Below are 19969 nucleotides of genomic sequence, written 5' to 3' on the forward strand. Positions count from 1 at the left end.
ACCTGGTGTCAAGAAATTAACTATGCCTTTTGTTTGTAGTGCAGGTTTTATGAAACTTTGTTTTGTTTTACATGGTAAGCGTCGTCTAAGCCAGCTAAGCATAAACAATTTTTGTTTTAATAAATGGGTGCATTTTGACGTGGAGAACGTGTGAGCCGCAGCCCCGCACCTTTTGGCTTTGAGACGTCAACGAGAGAATTACCTTGAATTTCATCACGTCGCGGTTTCCAAAGTAATAGCGGTGCCAAAAATGCGAAGTTAGGAATAAAACAGAGTGCAGCAAGGTTCCGGTATGTCGCAAGATCGGAAATTTGGAACCCCAGCAAACTTTCATGCCGCTTACGCAATCTCTTCGGTTGTAGACGGCCAGACGTTCATGCGAATGCCATATATAACGTGTCAGGTACCAATATTTATGTTTGGGATAACCACCTGAACTCCTACTAACAGCGTAGAACTACATATACAACTACTTCAGTACAATACCTTGTGTCACAAGGCCCAGGTTTTGTCTAAAATACGCACTCAAACTGTTTGCGCTTAAAGTGGGCTTCGCCACTAGGCTATGAAGTATTGCAAAGAAAGCGGCTGAACTTGAAAGGTTTTTTGTGATAGGAATGACCTATCCGTAAAGCTTGTCACACATGCTTTTTCTGAATTTATCCATTCGATAAATAGCGACGAACACTTATGTTTGTTCATAGATATAAGAAAATGAATTTAAAACACGAAACCGAAACTGCGCATCCACTGTTTCACTGGTTTTCAGGTATAAGAAAACTAGAGGCAGCCCTATGTCAAGAAGCACGGCGGGCCAAGACACGCGTATTTGCTCGCGGCTGTCGAAACTCTAATCACGTGAGAAACTTAGGCGAGTGACAGCTGCTCGTGCGCTCTGAGCGAAGCAAGAAAAAGAAATAGCCACGAAAAACAAAACAAGAACCCCTTTCCCTGAAATCGCCATCTTGTGTCACGTGACGCATGACGTCGTTATGGCGGCGGACAGCAGCCATCAAGCAAAAAAAGATGGCGCCGAGTGAAAGCCATCCGTAGCAAGCGAAGCGAGCGATGTTACGCGAAGCTCTTCGCTGATCCGTATCACCTGGCCCGCTTGGATGCCGCTCCTGGGCCGCGACTGTCGGCAATTCCGTGGCGCCCCATCGGCCGGCACAGTCGGCCGGCTAGCCGTCTCCGGACCCGCGGAAACAGCAGCCGTCGCAGCCAGCGTCGGCGAGTAATAAAAATAACAAGCCCAGGGCGCTTTGTATCCCCTCCCGCGACGACATGGCGGGTCGCGGGGCGCTCAAGTCCCAGCCCGGCTCGGCCGCCTGCTCCTACGAGGGATTTGACAAGCTGTCCAGCAGCACGCTCAAGGTAAGTCGGTTCGCCGATCGCACCCGGATCATCCGTTCCGATCCCGAGCGCATCCTTCCTTCTCCGATCCGCGCGGTCGCGTGAGTAGGCTGCGGTGTCATGCGCTACATCAGTGTAGAGACTTTTGTATGTATTGCCTCGGCTGTGAATAAGAATTCGCGCCTCCCAGAAGAGAAAGATGAAGAAAGGATGAAGAGGGGGGGCGCGAAGCGCTAGAAACGGCGCCCACGTTTTTTCGACGACCCCGCATGACAGCGCGGTTCGCATCGTGAGCCTTTCGGGCAACGCTTGTAGCCTTGGCCGCCTCGTTTCGGTGGATCTAACCGCGGTCGAACTGAAACGCGCCGTGCATATTCTTTCACTTCAGTCGGCACGCGTAGTAGTGGAATGGAGTCCGTCGCGTGTTGATGTATCCGTGCTAGCGCGTGCGTATGGACGTGAAACGAGAAAACAAAAAATCCGTTTGAAACCGCGCGTTCGGTCGCGGGGGCAGCGTTTTTTTTTTTTTTTTTTTGAGGGCGGTAAGGGGTGCTTGCTTCGTTCGGCGCGTGTAAAATAGTGTCACGGCGAGCCGCGGCGGCAGACGACGATTTTGCCCGTAAATGATCGCACCCGCGCGTGCGTGAGCGGACGCTCTTTTTTGTGAGCGTGTTTGGGTTGACCGAATTCTCTTCTTGTGTGAGTTTCTTTTTTTAGCTTCTCGAGTTCCCGTTGTATCGACGATTCGACCCGGAACGCTCTATTTTTATTTTTCCTATCGAGTCCTCCTCTTCCACTCTCGCGCCGTCGGAGTTCCGTCTATCCATCCTATCGGAGCAGTTGCATATCGCCTCCGCTTTTATGAGCGGCGGTCGCGGTACCGGAGTTCCGTTCATCTGTGTGTGCCCTGTGTGGAAGTGAGCTGCGCGTATTCGTACGCCAGCGAATCGCACACCGTTGGAAAATGTCTCTTCCAGTGGCGGTGAATATGCACGGTCTCTCCTTGATGCGAGTTGAACCGAAACGAAAAGCCCTGTGACAACCGCTGTTTCGAATATTCCATTGTTTCATCCACCCAACCCTCTAGTCTATCTCGCTTAACATGGTCTTGGCTTGTAGCGCGAAGTGAACACGGACACAGAAAGGAGCAGACAGGACGAGCGCCGTCTGCTCCTTTCTGTGCCCGTGTACACTTCGCGCTACAAGCCAAGATCATGTTACCGTACCAACTCGCCCAACTGTCTATCCTTTTGCATCTATCACGCTTCTCGGTTGCTACAAACGCTTGAGAGTAGCTACTGTCTCTGTAAGCATTTGCCAGCGCTTGTGGTCACGTCCTCTCTCCGTGTTCATTATTTCTGTTTACTGAGAGATGCGAGGTTGTTTTGATGTATGGATTGCTTTGCTAAGCTACTGATTCTGTTTCGATTTCAGGGGATTACATCAGGTGGTTTGGTTTATCAGCATGTCTGTGGCTACTTATTGACTTTTGATTATGCCTCCTTGTGTGTATTCAGGACATAACCCTTTTCATATTTTTTTTTTCCAGAGGCACCCTAAGATGGAACTATGTAAAGCTGACCTCCTCAAGCTACTCAGTGTGCTTGAGGGTGAACTTCAGGCTCGAGAAATTGTGATCGCTGTACTGAAGGCAAGTTCTGCTTCATATTATTGGCAGTTGAAGCTGCTATGAGCAAAGGAGTGCATGAGAAATCCTGACAGTTATCGCTTTCAGTGTTTCTGCTGAACTCCTTCTTTTTTTTTTATGTAAACGTCAAGAGCTAATAATTGAGGTCAGTGACTTATTCTTATAACCCAGTCACACTGGCTCTTCTGACCATTATTGATCCCAATTGGGATTCAGTTCCTCAATCGTGATTGATTCCCTTCCACAGCATGGTAAATGAGCCAATCAAAATCGAAAAATTTAATCCCGATTATGCTCGATCATGATTTAAAATGCCCGTGCAACACTGGTATTAATGGTGTAATTGAAATTTGTCAACCACGTATGTCCCTGTAAACAGTAAATGCCGACAAGTAACACTGTTCTTTTCACATGTGTAACATATGATACAACAGTTACACGTAGATTACACACAATACTGTTCTTTCATGTACGTAACTGTGACACAGTAGTCACGCATAGATTGCTGGCATATATCCTTTTGATCAGCTCATACTAGGCATGCTATGTTTATATGACTGTATGGCACATTCTTTTCCTTTGCTTTTATAACCGAATTGTCCTAGTAAGCAGTGTGATCGTATTTTGAACTGCCCTCAGGCACACTTTCAAGTGCTAGTAATGGGTCTCTTCTTGGCCACATGCTTTTGCTCTAGTCATGTTAAAGTTTCTTACTTTGCAAATATGTATACGAGGCCACTTCATGCAGTTTTGTTGCCTACGCTAAATCCTTGTAAACTACATGACTATGCCGACTCTTTTAGTGTTTTGCATTGTGTATGGAAAAAAAGAAAGTGTTATTTGCGTTTTCAACACCATTGTCATCCTAAACCAAATCCAGGCTGCTGTAGGATAAAGGCCTTTTCATATACATTGCTGTTATATTTGCCTTGTTCTAACCTTGCCTACCATTATGCTTGCCCAGATTTCTTAATATAATATTCACTTATCAGGTTAATAAGCCTGTTGTATGTCGTGGCCGCATCCACTTGTTGCTTCCTAACATCAGTGGGGATGTGTTCAAGATGCATTTATGGTCCAATACAGGTTCTTCTCCTCCGATCACTCCACATTCCATTGCCATCTTCTACTTCACCTGTTGCCACTGTATGATTTACAATCATAGCTTCATTCTTGAGGAGAAAAAATATTGAGTGGTATTTCGGCTTTTAAGGACTATGCAAATGGCTTGAGGATGCCTGATGTATGAAGTGGCTGTAGCATACATACACTGCGAGGTTAGCAGGAATCGACCACAGAGTAGTGAAAACACGGTGAGAGTGTTGTGCTGTTCGTTGTCGTGTTATTCTGTGGTGTAGTCTGTTAGGCTGATTGAGAGGTGTTGTTTTGGCCTTGCAGTCACAAGTTTCCCCACATTATATTTTTTTCCTGCGTAACTTATTTTATTCCAGCAAGCTGTGCAAAGTGTGTGTGTGTGTCCACTTGAAGGCTTGCAGCAAACAGACGTCTGAGAGATTGGTTATTCTAGTACCACATCTGCTTATCCATCCATTAGGGAGACTTAGCATTAGGGCTATATATTTTTTTTTACCTACACTTCGTGCAGGCTTGTGCAGACGAGTGTAGTTTTGGGCAGAGGCCATGACATCATGTGGTGCACTGGGCTGTAGCCAATTGGAGCAGACTGCATGTTGTCTTCTGCATAAGCAGACGAAAAGCACATGACCTAGCACTTGATGGCTGGGTATATGCCCTTGCCTGAAACTAAAAGCCAATGTATGAGTTTCCTTTCAGCTATAAATCTAGACAAACTGCAGCTAAATACAATAAATACATCGAAAATGCTCAGTGCATGAAGGCAACTTCTCTGCATATAATACAGCGTAGAGTCTGAAACAGCCCGCACCATCCATGGGTGACGTAATTTTATCTTCTTGAAGAATTAGCTCACCTTCCTCTGTGACCGTCTGCGACAGGCAGTCACGCCTGCACTTCAGTGCCCGTCCCTGCAGAAAACCTTCACTATCGTCGCTGTATCAGAGCCGACAGTCACAGACAAAAATAGCGCCACATGGTTGCAGTGCCAACCTGTTTATTTGTCGCCTGCTACCTACAATAATCAAAACTGCGGTGTAGAAAGGGTAGCTTTCATGCTACACTACTGCTATAAAAAATGGCTTTGTGTAGGTGGGTGGAGCTACACTTTTTCTACACCAGTTAAATAAAATGGTGACTTTCTACAACACCTACACTCATGTAGCCAGTGTAGGTAAAGAAGACGGGCCTACTAAGTCACACATGTTGATGTTATACCGGTGTCACACGTACACTTTTGGTCATGATAGGGACCGATCCGAATCGAAATTCGCGACTGCAATTGGCGCTCTCGCACATTTTGTGCAAAGGAGCCAATCACGACCGAGAAATTCGATCTGGATTGGGCTTGATCGCGGTCAAAAGTGCACCGTGTGACACCCATATTATAGATTTCATCCAGTAACAACCTGTCGGTTAGAACGGAAATGCGTGCAGTGACATCTTGTGGCAATGTGTGCAACTGCAATGTGTTGGGTTGCATGATGGCTTCTTGATGGGGGAAAAACACAAGAGCATTAAGAAGCTTACATTTCTGCAGAAACGTTTAGGTGAGGGGACAAGATTAATTTTGCCCTTACAATGTCTGAAGGAAAGAAAGCAAAGAAAAACAGACGTATTGCAGAAGAAAAAGGGGTGTGAAAAAATAATATTACATGTGCACAATGCGGAAAAGTACACACTTCATTTCAACACATTGGCACAGGGTGGCTGCACCATTGTTGCTGTTTGTAGCTCTACCCCTGAAGTCCACTTGAGAAGGTTAACACTAATACACGTATGTTTACACTAAATCTCACTATATTAAATACTCAGCTTCAAGATTTTTAAAGAGCTGCTTCAGTGTCGTGACCCTACTTTTCTTTCGCAGACGTGTTGTTTTACCTCTAACATTTAGCCTTTGTGGCTATCTTGCTGGCACACTTATTGTCTTTACTCATTGCTTCGACAAGCTACCTTACACTATTGAAGTTTACCTTAGCCACTCTGTTTGCAGCTTCAGTATAAATTGAGTGTGGTTCTTCCAAACTCACCCTTTCGTGCTGTGCATTATCTCCGCACTCTCGCTTCAGCTCTGTAGAACTTATGAATACCAGAATTCTTTGTTGCTTCAAGTGTTTCAGTTCCCTACATCACTATTTGTACCATAGTTTTGTACACTAGGTCCTTCTGCTAGACTGGTTAATTTCTTGTCTTCTTTTTGGAGGGAATGCTTTCCCATCTCGGCACAGACTCAAGATGGGTGGAAATATGGGCATGTTGGCGCATGATCTTTGATGCTCGTGCATGGTTGACATGTCAGTAGAAAGACAAAACATAAGGTGCAACTGCTACCAGCAAGGTTTTGTTGCCACAAGTGCACATTTAAACATTCATTGAACAACCATGTGACATGCGCGATACCATCATCACCCGCGAAACACTTAGTTCCTTCTCTTTTCGGTGGACAGAGGGGTTGCTAACACCATCTGGGCGTAGGCACAATATTGTTTCATCTTCGATTAACTCCTATACTGATGACAAGTATTGTCATGGGAATTTGTACTAAGTTAGCTGATGACTAGTAAAGTCATCAAGAGGAAGAATACCTCAGAGTGTGAACCGATGACAGGTACATCCATTGCTCGTTTCTAGTTGTTGTTTTCTGCACTAGATGGTGGCATTTATCAATGTTAGTGGCATTCTGTATGCACTTTATCAAGGGTTGCAAAAACACATGCATTCAAAACATGCCTGCATTCACGCCACATTCTGGGAAATTTTGAACAATTTTTGTCATTTCTTGCAGTATGAGAATGGCTAAGAACTGTTGCACCATTCTCAACATGCAGGCCGAGCAGGTGAAGCAGCTACTGTACCCGCGAAAGGCAGGCGCCAACGGCGCATCGGGCAGCGACCCCTGGGCAGCCCTGCAACGGGACGTGCTCAATGCCTACGATGGGCGATTCGACATGACCTCGGTGCGAGCTCTACACGGTCTTCAACTGCACCACTTGGAACAACTCATCGCGTTGCACCGGCGGGTCCAGGCGCGCAACCGAGATGAGCTCCGAGCATTGGAACAGCGCTGTGCAAAGGTTGGTAGTTAAGCGTGATGCGTGGTGCGCTTCTGTAGCTGCTGAAGTGGGGGACGAGTCTCTTGCAGTAATAGTGTTGTTTCGCTTTTACACGACATAAATCAAGCGTGGCACCTTGCGACAGTGATGGTTTTTAACTCGATAAAAAGGGCAGATGTTATGGTGTGACATCACATATCCTAGAGAGGGGGGTCGAGCATATACAGCTGTTGTGAAAAATTCACGGTCTCTTTGAATTGGCTGCACTTTCTGAACCAGTTCTCGAGAGTGCCGCGCATGATACCGCATGAGTTCACGTTGTGCAAGTGCAATGCTGCACCTGCTTGCCTCGTGGCTCTTGTAAATAGAAGAGGAAAGTGCAGCAACAAACAACCCTGTTGTCTGCTGTGGGGCAGTAAAGCCTTTTCGACAAGCGCAGACAAAGCAAAAGGGGGGAGGGATACTTTCTTTTTGTCATTGCAATAATCGCAATTATCACTAACAGTACTACGTTGTGCAAACAGAGTGGTTGCTGCGTAGGCTCTTTCTTTTGTCAGAAGTCACGTGCCAAAAGAAAGACCTCATACAATCTGTTGCAATTTAACACATTACTAATCTTTACTAATGTGCCCCGACATCTACTCGGGCATCAAACTTACACATCACATTCTTATGCCAGCTAGAGTAACTGTGAGAGCACCATGAACCAGCTGGAGCTACAGAGAGCTTGCCTCTCTTCTGGTCTTCTGCTACAGAGAGCTTGCACGACATCTGCAACTCCAATCTAGTGAGTGCAGGAGAGCTGTGAAGCCCTGCTGAAATTGCCTTACATGAAGCCAAATCGAAGAGGGCAGTGCAGATGGTGCATAGTGCATTCTCAAATCGAGGACAAAATTGCTGCAATGCCCGAATTAGCGCAGAACGTGCAGCCAAATTGAAGAGACCTTATAGCAAGTTCCTGTCATTTTCTTTGACAGTGGTTAGCTGGTACTAGCAGCTTTTTTTTTTTTTTTTTTGCTATTGACGTGTTTGATCCTGTGCTGTGCAAAGAAGAAGAAAGCCTCGCCGTGTAAACATATTTTGTCATATTCTGTCAAGTCTTTTTACTTGTGAAAGATTTTTTCCTTCTTTTGCAATTTTTCCTGGAACTTCGCCGCATTGTGTGTCGCACTTCTCAGCAACGGTCCATTAGACAGGTGAGCACGATATCATTAGTTGGCAATGCAATTGGTTGTGTGTGGTCTGCCCGCTTCCATTGCATAGCATATTCTGTGGAGAATGCTGGAAGTTTTGACCTTGGTGTCTAAAGTGGCAATGAGATGCTCCTGTAGGTGTTTCGAACTGCCTATAGCAGGAGCAGACATGTTGTGTGCATGGAAGGATCGGTTGTTTGCAGACAGGCCATCATTTGACTGTTCACATGGCAACTCATCTGGCACTACTTGTTAACGGAGCACTAACATAAAGTTTTCTACTTTTAATGTTCGTGCTTTAGATGAAAGTCTTGGACCTCGAAAGACTGGAAAACATACTGGCAGTCCTAAGTAAATTACTATAACTGCGTACAATGACCGTTTTCATTTTTGTTTTCTAGGAGGTGTATGTGTAGTGGCATGACGATGGTCACGTGGGAACAGGACATAGCGAGATGTTAGCACTTGCTTGGTTGTCTGGAACACTGCTATCTGTGTTGTACATCGCGATGTTCTCCTACGCAACCATTTTCTGTGATGTCAGGACATCTACACGACCCGGAAAACTAAACCACCTGCCGTGGTTGCTCAGTGGCTATGGTGTTAGGCTGCTGAGCACAAGGTCGCAAGATTGAATTCCGGCCACGGCGGCCACATTTCGATAAGGGTGAAATGCGAAAACACCTGTGTACTTAGATTTAGGTGCACGTTAAAGAACCCCAGGTGGTCGAAATTTTTGGAGTCCTCCACTACAGCGTGCCTCATAATCAGAAAGTGGTTTTGGCACGTAAAACCCCATAATTTTTTTTTTTTTTTGAAAACTAAACTGAAAGTGGCCGTAAGAAAGCAGTTATAGCAAGTTATTTAGAGTGCTGCAAGGCTTGCCAGGGTCTTTTCTAGGGTTTTGAGGTCTTGGAACCTTCATTTGAAGCAAGAACATAAGAAGTTCAAAATGTCCTGTTAGTATATCCTCTAACAGGTGTCCTTTGTGCTCTTCACTGTGCAGCTCTGCCGGGAGCTGGAAGAGGAAAAAGGGAAACGGGCGCAGGACACGGCCCAGGGCGACAACGTGACCTTTCTGCTAGAGAAGGAACGAGAGCACCTTCGCCATGAGGTGGACCTCGAGAGGCAGCAGAGCCGGAGGCTCGAGAAGGACCTCCAGCAGGTGAGATATCGTCGTCATTGTAGTAGCAGTAGTAGTAGCAATGGTAGTGGTACAGTAAAACCTCATTAATTTGGATTTCACGGGCCTGAAAAAAATGTTGTATTGTTGAGGGTATCAAGGAAACAATAAGCAAATGTATACTATGTGAACATGCTTTTGTTTACTGAATGAATCAGCAAATCCTGTTTCTATGTTGCACAAAAGCAGTGCAGAAGCTGCAATTGTAATCTCATGTCCGATTAGCGCTCGCAGCAGCAAAGGCCTCGCGACTTCCTTCACCGCGCGGCCGCGGCACGTGTCTTCATTTGAGACGCATTTCACTACTGCGCGCACAACCCGGTTATTTTTTTACCAGTGTCGCCAGGTTGCCACCTGTCGCGATGTAGACAGTGCTCTTCATCCTCGACAGCTTCGCACCGAGTAAAAATGAAACTACTGTTTGCTGCAGCTGCTGCGGACAAAACCGTGGTCGCTATCGACGTGATCATAAATGGCAACCATGCAGTGTTGAAGGCATGCGGCCAATGTGCACACCAAGTCAAAGAGAAACTTCTGTTTGCCGCAACTGTCGAGGACGAAACTGTGGCCGCTATCGACGTGATCATGTATGGCCACTACACAGTCGTAAAGGCACGCAGCCAATGTGGTGCTAAGCATGGCAGTAAACGCAAGTAAAAAAGGCTTTAAAGGCACAAATAGGCACGATGCGTTCTGGCATTGCTGTCATTCACATACGATTTCCACGGATCACTATGGTGATGTGAACTCCGCCGCTTGGTTTTGGTGGATGCGAATGCCGTTTTTGCTCTTTTGTGTCGCACATTTGCGGCTCTCGCTGAGCTTCGAGAGTTGTCCGAATTAACCGATGTGCAGCCAAATGTGCCGAAATTAACAAGAGTTTCATTGCATTAAATAATGCGTAAGCCTGCCAGGACCAGAGGATGAGTCTGAATTATCAGATTTTCTTAATTAATGACGGTCAAATTAACAGATTTTTACTGTACCGATTGTTATTTTCTTTGTTTTTTGTAAATACAAACAAACGATCTGGAGGTAGGCCTGAAATTACCTGTCTCCTTGAAGGGCATAACGCCACCAGTTTGGAGGAAGATGGGACTGAGCAGGCATAGGGAAAGACGACAGGTGAAAGGAGGACGAGTGGGAGAAGCGAAAAGGAGGTTGAGCAGAGCGGAACTCCAGAGAACACTATTTTGAAGCTAGGCTGAAAGGTGGCCTAGCCTTGAAGAGCATGATTCATTACAGCATACACGAGTTATAGTTTCAATCAACAAAGAAACATAGGTTGACTTTAGTGGAGGCATATTTGGCTAGAAATGCTTAATGTTTTTATTTGTGCAACAACTGTAGCCGGACTGCTTCCTTTAAGTATTAAGAAACGAAAAGAAAGACTGATGTTACCCGAGCTTGGACAATGGTTACTGAAGTCCGTCTGCTAAATTTGTTGCTAAGGTCTATGGGATGCACGACGCAGGCGAATGAAGCACTTGAAATGGAGCGAAGTCGACAGAAGCAGATGGTATTGCTCCTCCTGGCCGAAAGAAAGCGGTTAATTGTGCGACTAATCCAGGAACGGCAACGGGGAGATCAACTTCTTCAGGTGAGCACATATTTTTGAGCACTCATAGTCTTCTCAGTTTCCAGTCCCAGTACACACTACCACTTGTTTGTTACATTGTCTTCCTAATCATTATCTTCTACTTCTATCAGAAATATCCTTTGCTGCATCATTTTGTTGTTATTGCCAAGTCCCTGCAGCTTCTTGTTATCAGTAACCCACTCCTTGTGTAATTACTGTCAAACCCACTTATAGCAATGCTGGGGTTATCAGTATATCGCATGTAATGATACCTGGTGAACTTTTTTATGTGTTCCATGGTAAAATAAACTGCTTAATGTTAACATGCCATGTTATTGGCCATAACAGTGAAATATGGGCTGTAGGTATCTACATGCAAAGGAAAAGAAAGGCATAATCATGGGGGGGGAGAAAAGAAACATGAGCCACCCCTAATTGCATTGCCAGCTTCACGCGCCTCTCCCTTCACCGCTTCGAAACATGAGCAGAGAGCTCCAACGAAGGTCATCAGTGCTTTTGATTCGTGTTTCGGAGGGGTGGAAGGGAGACGCGAGAGAGTCGTGTGAGGCTGGAAGTGCAATGAAATGTTTGCAATGGCAATGCAATTTCTCGTTTCTTTTTCTTTCGGCATACACACCCAGTTGCCACTGGGCCACCTTGCGGGTTCGGTTGCGGCTGTGACTGCTGTATTCCAGTGAAGTGTAAACGCTACAGCACTTCTGTACTGTGCTTTGGGAGCATGCTAAAAGAACCCCAGTGAGTAAAGTCATACGAAGTGTTCCTCTACGACACCCTCATAGTCCACTGCGGAGCTTTAAGATGTTAATCTCCCATAATTTAACTTAATTCTCTGTGTTGATATCTTGCTCCTGTATATCATTATAACCAGCCGTGGTTGCTCAGTCGCTATAGCGTTGGGCTGCTGAGCACAAGGTCGCGGGATCGAATCCCGGCCACAGCGGCCGCATTACGATGGGGGTGAAATGCGAAAACACCGGTGTACCTAAGTTTAGGTGCACGTTGAAGAACCCCAGGTGGTCGAAATTTCCAGAGTCCTCCACTATGGTGTGCCTCATAATCAGAAAGTGGTTTTGTCACATAAAACCCTATAATTATTGTATATCATTATACGGTATTGTACTTGTACCTTTTGTCTTAATAATCTCATTCATTCTGTGCTACTATGCCACCTCTAACACTGGCCTCATCTGCCCTTCACTTAACAAATGAACAGTGCGAACTATGAAAGACAGTGAAAGACGACGCAAAAAGCACTGTGTCTTATCCCATTGTCCTTTGTACTGTTGGTCTGCTTTTTTTTTTTTTTTTCCTGAGGAGACTATTCCAGCACGTCGGAGCACCTAGTGAAGCCTGTTTTTTTCTTTTTTTTTAATATAAATCTTTTTGCAGGGCTTAAAGGACGAAAAGGCTCGGTCGTCCGAAATGGTGGAAGGCCTGGAAGAGGAGAGTAAACGGTCGCTCCAGATGGAGGAGGAATTGGAGCGGCAAGCAGCGGACTTTGAGCTGGAGAGGGAACGCTTCCAGACACAGGTGAGCACAGAAATCTTGCTAGTCTTTCTTCCTTTTATGTTTTTGTCGAATGCTGCTCTTGTTGCGGCAGAGAAAGAGGGAAAGGCAGGGAGCTCAACGACGCTTGCGCGCCATTGACTGCCCTACACTTGGTGAAAGGTAATGGGGGGAGAAAGGAAAGAAAAAAGAGTCAGGCGTTCCTATTCCTGCCGAGGAATGTTCACTCCCGTATGCTCAAGTAATCGCATGCAGTTGCCCACTGATAATTTGGACTCAGGGGAGACTGGCTAATAGTTGGGAATCTGAAATAAGGGATTTGCCAGAAGATGGAGTGTCCTTATTCCTCAAGTATCCAAATAAAGGCTGCCAACATGTTGCTGCACACTTATGCAAGGATTGGCCAAAAAGTAAGCATTTTTATTCCGCAATTGGCAAAAAAAAATAAAGCTTGTAAATGCAGTGCTGCGTGTAAAGTGCTCAGTGATTGTTACATGATGATCAGACCGCATGGCAACTGGTGCTTTTTGTGTCGCCGGAGGGTGCCGGGTGAACACCGGGGGACCAGATAGGCAGTCATAACGTGTCACAAAGGCTTGCGATTTCATCATGTACCACAATGAATCGAGTGAGGCCATTCTATGATGATTAGAAAAGTGTTTCGGTACCCTTTTAAGGCCCCTTGAACCAATCGCACAAACAACGCTTGGGGAGTTTCAGTGAGCTAGAACGGGTTGCACACATGGCAACAGGTGGCTGAGCTGAAGGCGCAGAATGCCCAGCAGCAGTTAGAGCTGGAGCGACTGCGGCAGGAGGCAGAGCGCTTGGTTCCGCCCCCCGCACCCGCACCTCCACCCCTTGGAGAGGGGGTCCGCAGTGCCACCATCATCACCCCTGCCAGCGCACCTGCACCCACTGTCAGGGCGGCTGTTCCCACTCCGACCCCACCCCGGGGGGTGGCAGTCGGCCCCAAGGTCCCGCCCTCTGCAACCAAGGCTCCACCCCCGACAGTGCCGCAGGTATGTAGCCATCTTAGAGCGTTCATCTACTTCCCTTGTGTGTGTTCCTGAAGCAGTGTACACCTATGTTCTTGTTTTGTGTGTGACTCCAAGCTTAGGCTCCTTTAATTTGGGAAGAAGAAAACTCCTCTTATCAAAACATCAAACCAGTGAGGCCTCTGTATCCGCCCAGTGTTTTTTATTGAGGAGAGTTGTCTTTGTCAGGTCCCTAACAAGTTCAAGTCCCCTCGTCGAGACATTGGCTCCAGGCTTTGGCTTCCCTTGTTCATTCACCCATTGTTGATAGATACAATCACTTGGGTCTCTTATGATATGAAAATTATCATTGGAACCTGAAGAGCTTAAGAAACCAGTACTGACAGGTCCTTTTATTAGGACCATGGCAGAGCTCTTTTATTGTTTTCTTCCCCCTTTTGTCAGAATACTATTGGAACCAAGTTGTTGCTTCAATAGTTCCTGGCTGCTCTCAACTCCACGTTGCCTTCCTCAGTTCATTGCTCCTAGAGACAAGTTGTGTTTACTAAAATGTGTATATACTGCTTCCAATCTCGAGATCTTACAATGCTGAAGATGCTGCCTGCCATTTCCTCGCAACAGGTGCCGCCAAAGCCAACTCCCGACCGGACTCTGGTCAAAAAGCCAGTAGGACCGACGACACCAGGCACAGCCGGCATAGCGTCAGCGACTGGGACCATTCTGAGGCCCACCCCGCCCCCCGTGCCGCCCAACAAGCCAGTGCTACAGCGCAAGGATCTGGGACCGAAGCCTCCTGTGCCCCCCCGGACGGTGCCAGACACAGCACAGGTGGGTGGTGGCTTCACTTCGAGCCCCGCCCGTTACGTTCGCTGCATGATGGCGTCGCCTACAGAGAGGGTGGGGCCTGCTACAGCCTCTGCGTCGGGCCTCGATCTGATTGGACCCGAACTGGCCGACTTTCAGAGCGTTCTGGTCTCCATGGCCATGGAGAAGCCAAACAGTCCACTGCGCAGTGGTTCCTAGAGGGCTGTAGATGTCTCACAATTTATTTCTTGTTCCATCATCAACCCTCGATAGGGTAGGGAGCAGAACCATCAACATTAATAGCACTGGGTAGTGAGAAAGCATTAGGATAACAGCTAACTACCAACTGTGCATCCTAACTTTCAGCTTATGATAAAGTCGGTAAATTTCGGGGACATTTTTCATGTCTGTTTTCGAGAGGGGGGTGAGTCAGGCCTGTTAGATCTCCCGTGTTGGGCAGGTCGTAGAGCATTGCGGAAGTCTTGCATCTTGCTTTGGCCCTACACATTACCATCCTTCGCAGGTAGAAACATTTGCGGTAGTCTTGCTTGTCTTTGGCTGACATTGGAAGAGAATTCGTCTTTGATCACGTTAGTTACAGGGTATGTTAAAGTCGGTGCCTTTTTTAACTTTTTGACGTTAGTCACAAAAAGTGAGCAGAGGTAGCATTTCTATTCACTGGGAATACCATCTTCTGGCTCTCATTCCCACTACGCTGAGGGCCTGTTATTCCGGGCGCACAAAATGTTGCCATCATCCCAGAGTCCTTCCTGTGCCAGATATTGACCTTTTTCGACCTGAGGTGGCTCCTTCAGTGTCTCCTTGTTGTTGCGGCAGTGGACAAGCGAGAGGGTTCGCTGCAGGGAAACCAAATAAGCTTGTGAGTGTCTGGCAGCTTAATTCCATTGTGACATCCGTCAAATTGTTAGTCCTGATAGACGGGAAAGTGAACGATGGACCACCGACCTAACAAATATTTACTTCAGGCAAACGGAAATGCAACTGCGCGCTAAGTACCCTTACAGAGTACTTTGAAGTCTGCGGCCTGTTTCTGCAGTTCGTCTTGCATCGGTCTTTATAAAAAGTGAGGCCCCTGGAAGCATATTGGTCCACATTTTCGTCTTTATTCCTGATTTGCTCAATCTTCCACCTAGTTTAGCAACCGCCTTAGATAGTAAACAGGGTAATTACTGTTTGATTACAACCAGATGCGTCAAAACAACTACAAAATGTTTTTCGAAGATACAATTGAGTAGCTGTGTCTTCTATTGCTTGTTCATTTGAACGATGCAATGTTGTTGCTGCCTTTGCTGATAAACTGCATTCAGCACCTCTTTAAAAGGTTCATGTTTTGTCGTTTTCCTGTACCTCAACAGCCATGTCTATATGATCTGCCAAGAGGGCAGCTAAATTTGATGCAGCTGCACTTTTAACAGAATTGTAGTGATTGCTTCAATTAGTCTCTGCTGCAGCAAATAAATACCTACAATCATCAGAGTTCTCCTTATGGGCCACATTTTGCATGGCTACCTGGGATGGAATAACCTTGTGCGAAACAAGAGTGAGCCAGATTTGAACATGCGTTGTCATGTATGCAGCCACTGTCCTCACCAGCTGAGCAATGGTCTATTATGTTCAGTTGACATCATCATTTGACACGTATCAAACAAGCACATGGTGTAATCAGGCTTGTACTACACAAAGCATACTTCAGCCATTAGGGCTAAGGCCTAAAGGCCAATTGTTGGTCCATTGTATTTCTTCAATCCCACTGAGAGGCCTCACCTCATCAAAGGTCGTCGATGTTTGTGTCTCATTGAGCTGTTTTTACTGAACTGGCACTTTGCTGGACAGTCTGTAGAGCTTGTCATTGCGCACACTCATCTTCGTGTTGCTGGTTGGTTATAATTATGTAGGTGTCACTGGCATTAGTCATTGCTGGATGGCTTTTCGTGTACTGGCCATAGACGCTCGAAAAGCCAAACGCACAATGCCTTCTTTACTTTTTCCTATATGTTTCCAACCTCATTCTTTATTTCGCACAGTTGTTTATTTGTATTAGTCACATCGGGCAGGCTGTTTGTAAGAGGATTTCTAAGGTTGACTCCTTGTCACGTAGAGCCAGTAAAAATAGGGATGAAACACAGTAAAGGAGGGGCCGGAAAAAAAACAACCTTGAGAGGCAGAATAATCGTGACAAGGGTTTGCTTTTCTCTCTCTCTTTTTCTTTAGTGTATTTTCTTGCTTTGTCCTTTTTATGCTGTTTCCTCGTGACAAGGGTGTTCGTTCTGTTGTCTCCTCCTTTTTGTGCGTACGCTGGTACTGCTTCCAAAATGAGATGACTACTAAATTTTGTTTGCTCCGTTATAGTTGCATCCTACAGGGTAGTGAGGTCTAATTCTGACTGCCCTCGTTTGACATTCTTTTAAGGCCTGTTTTACGGTTTTTTGTCAATGTGCCATATATTCTGTGCTGACAACAGCTTTGTTTTGCGGCATGGGACTTACTCTTTTTCGCAGGAGAGAACTACAGCTTTTGTTACGATTTTTACGCATTGAGCACAGGTCATGACCAGTAGAAGCGTGTCAAGAACAGTGGTCGGTTATTTGTGTTATTGCGACCGTTCTCAATTGATGGAAGATAAAAAGAAATGTTTAGCTTTTACAAAAATAATTACTGTTATGTGTTTTTAGGGCATATGCCCTTGTTTAGTTGCCGTGCCAACTTGTGTTCTTTTGGTCATGTATGTTATCTTTTTTTTTTTTGTTACTGAGTGCCTTTAGTGTAGATGTCTCATTTCTGCTATGTGAGCCAAGTGCTCAACATATGCAAGTAGCACAGGTATGGGCAGCAACCAAGCAACCCATTTCATTGCCTGGTTGAAACAGTCGCATCTGTTTGAAAGAGGCTGCTGCCAAGCTGTAATGAGCAGGGCATGACTGTGTAAATGTTGTTGCGACGTGGTTTTTCTTGGCAAGTGATGGCAGCTTCAAAGTGAACTAAGAAAACCTGTACAGAATGAAAAGCATCCTTGTATGTGTGTAACTTGTGTGTGTAATCATTTAATGAGTGTGAACTGGTGAGTGGCAATGATGATAGTGAATTTGTTAGAGAAAATAATGTGTTGTTTCTTAGGTTACGAATTGTTCTCGTTCTGTTCACTCACATCGAAGTGTGCATTTTGGATTGAGTGTGCATTCTGGATTGCTAGTGTTATGTGCACTCACAAGCATGGTATGACAAGTGGTGCAGTCAGCGACCGGTTATTCGGGCACTGATAATTCGGACATGCTTGATCAACCGGACAACCCCACGGCATCGCCGCCAGCCCCAAAAGCTTAATATATAAGGAGAGAGAGGAATAAACTTTATTGTTAGACCAGGCTTCTTGAGCCCAAAGGTGGGTGGCCTCCTCCGTCCAGGTAGCCATGGCTCGCTGCCGCCGCCCGAGCCCTGTTCACCAACCGCAGCTGGTTGTCAGGGTCTTGCGTCACCAGCAGAGCCTCCCACTGGTCTTCCAATTCTTCCCCTGAATCCGCTTCTTTCTGCATGTTATCGCCTAGTGGTGATGATGACGGTGGTGCTTCTCAATTATTCCTGCACCAAAATTTCGGACACCTTACATTGCATCATGTGACAATCGGAACTCTGACCTGCAGGACAGTGTGCTAATGTGGCCACCGAGTCAAACAGAAATAGCAGTATTTTCGTTTCGAGGTATCAGCAACACGGTTGTTTGCCATGTTGCCGTAGCTCTGCGAAACCGAAACAAGCGAAGCCTAGTCGAAAGCGCTCCTGTAAAACTGCCCACCTGATACTTCCCACCTCGTTTGGTTTCTTTATGTCAACAGGTTGACTGCCCATGCGCGCTTCTTATCATCTTGCCTCGCGAACGTCGTGTCTCTGCTAGTAGTCGCCACCGAGAATTCAGCGCACGCATTCGCTGCTTTCGTCTATCTGTAGTGACAGCATGACAATGATCGAGATAAGGGCGATGATTTTTATAGCGACGCCTTCTGCTCGATTCTAGGCCACTCTTATCGTCCGCTGTTAATGACTGGCTGATCCTGTTGATTATGCATGCGGAGTATCGCTCTGACCACTGACAAAGCTCGAAAAGCGTGAGAAGGAATAGCACAAAAGGCATTACCAGGAAACCATGGCCGCAGAATGTCTAGGCAAGTGCAAGCGTATCCACGCGCAGCAAACCTGCGTTGACAAACTTAGGCCGTATTCTTGAACGATCACTTTCGAAAAATACCTTCATTTTCTCTATACTTTGCATGACTAGCACCAGACATGTTAAAGGAGCAGCTTTTCCACGCATTGATAAGATAGCATGTTTGGCAGAGTGCCAAGAATGGCGTTGCTCGTAGACGCCGGCGCTTCATATGCTAGTCATGTGAAACATAGCATGCTTGGTACTGGACCAAGACTACCATTTCTTGCAGACACCGATGTGTCATGCGCTAGTCACTTGAAGGATAGCGTGCGTGGAACTGCGCCAAGTATGCCGTTTCTTCCAGGCGCCGATGCGCCCTACGCTATACTCAGGCAAAATTGAAGGTTTCTCTGAAAGTGACGATCCGAGAATACAGCACACCTGTTGTGGCCACGAATACAGCACACCTGTTGTGGCCACTCGTGAAATGAAGTCACTTGTTTTTGGGCCAATCCAGTACGCATTGTGGACTCTCGATTATTCAAACCATTTGGTGGTCCCCATCGTGTCTGAATTGTCGGTCGGCGACTGTAGTGCCTTCTTTTTGTTTATTCGATATGTGATACCTGTGCTGTGTGCGACGTTTGACAGCTGTTGTTAAGTTTGTTGGCAACCTGTGTTTCACATTGTAACTCCTCTGTTGTGCTTGATGCGTAACCGGCGGCAACATGCACAATTTTGTTCGGGACGTGCGCTGAACTTAGTAGATAGTCTCGTCTGTGCATGGTTCTTGTTGTACCCTGCATGCGTGTGAATGCTGGTGGCAAGTTCATCGCGGAGTGGCTCTCGAAAACGGCCCCTGGTCTTGGGTTTTCTTCGAGTGCCGCTGTCTTGTCTGCACGTGACCTTCGAGGACCCCCTCACATTCTTCTCTGCACAGAAGCAGCATGGATCGCCAGCCTGTCACTGAGCCTTTGCACATTCTCAAGGTGATGCTTTAGGGCACTGTGAAGGGATTGTAGTGTATTAACCTGGTTCTAACATGCCTCCAAAATCTCCTGCATGCTTGTTTCGATATGCTCAAAGTCAGAAAACTGCGTATCATTCTCTAAAGTATACTCAGTTTTTATTAACATGAAGAAAGCAGCATGCTCATGTTTTTTCTCAGTCAGAAAAAGAAAGAACGAAAGAAAATGTGAAATGTGGGAAATCTGTCCTTCACGGAATGGTAATTTATTACGGTCGTACAGATTTTTGTTGCTGTGAGTGAACTGCAATAGGTTGTCCTCTGTGCCATCTGCTATATTTCATCATCCTTATGAATGGCTTTGCAGCTATTGAGAATAGGATGTTGGCACACGCTTGGAGCAACCT

General features: G+C 46.1%; 1 protein-coding gene across 5 annotated transcripts in view; it reads left to right on the top strand.

Annotated features, from left to right (window-relative positions):
• Positions 1 to 769: 769 nt before the first annotated feature.
• Positions 770 to 19969, top strand: part of Naus (cortactin binding protein N-terminal like nausicaa) — a 32728-nt gene continuing 13528 nt past the window's right edge. Inside the window, exons 1-9 of one of the 5 annotated variants that reach the window (XM_070540367.1) lie at positions 770 to 1374; positions 2903 to 3004; positions 6928 to 7173; positions 9352 to 9510; positions 11003 to 11128; positions 12518 to 12658; positions 13387 to 13653; positions 14251 to 14457; positions 19367 to 19584. In XM_070540367.1, coding sequence (XP_070396468.1) covers positions 1285 to 1374; positions 2903 to 3004; positions 6928 to 7173; positions 9352 to 9510; positions 11003 to 11128; positions 12518 to 12658; positions 13387 to 13653; positions 14251 to 14457; positions 19367 to 19584 — 1556 coding nt within the window. In that variant the 5' untranslated portion in view covers positions 770 to 1284. Of the gene's footprint in view, positions 1375 to 1905; positions 2053 to 2902; positions 3005 to 6927; positions 7174 to 9351; positions 9511 to 11002; positions 11129 to 12517; positions 12659 to 13386; positions 13654 to 14250; positions 15711 to 19366; positions 19585 to 19969 lie in introns of those variants that run through there. The other 4 variants (XM_070540369.1, XM_070540368.1, XM_065447489.2 and 1 more) reach the window with 4 other exon arrangements.

The sequence above is a fragment of the Dermacentor albipictus genome, chromosome 6 (assembly GCF_038994185.2).
Source record: "Dermacentor albipictus isolate Rhodes 1998 colony chromosome 6, USDA_Dalb.pri_finalv2, whole genome shotgun sequence".
Taxonomy (NCBI): domain Eukaryota; kingdom Metazoa; phylum Arthropoda; class Arachnida; order Ixodida; family Ixodidae; genus Dermacentor; species Dermacentor albipictus.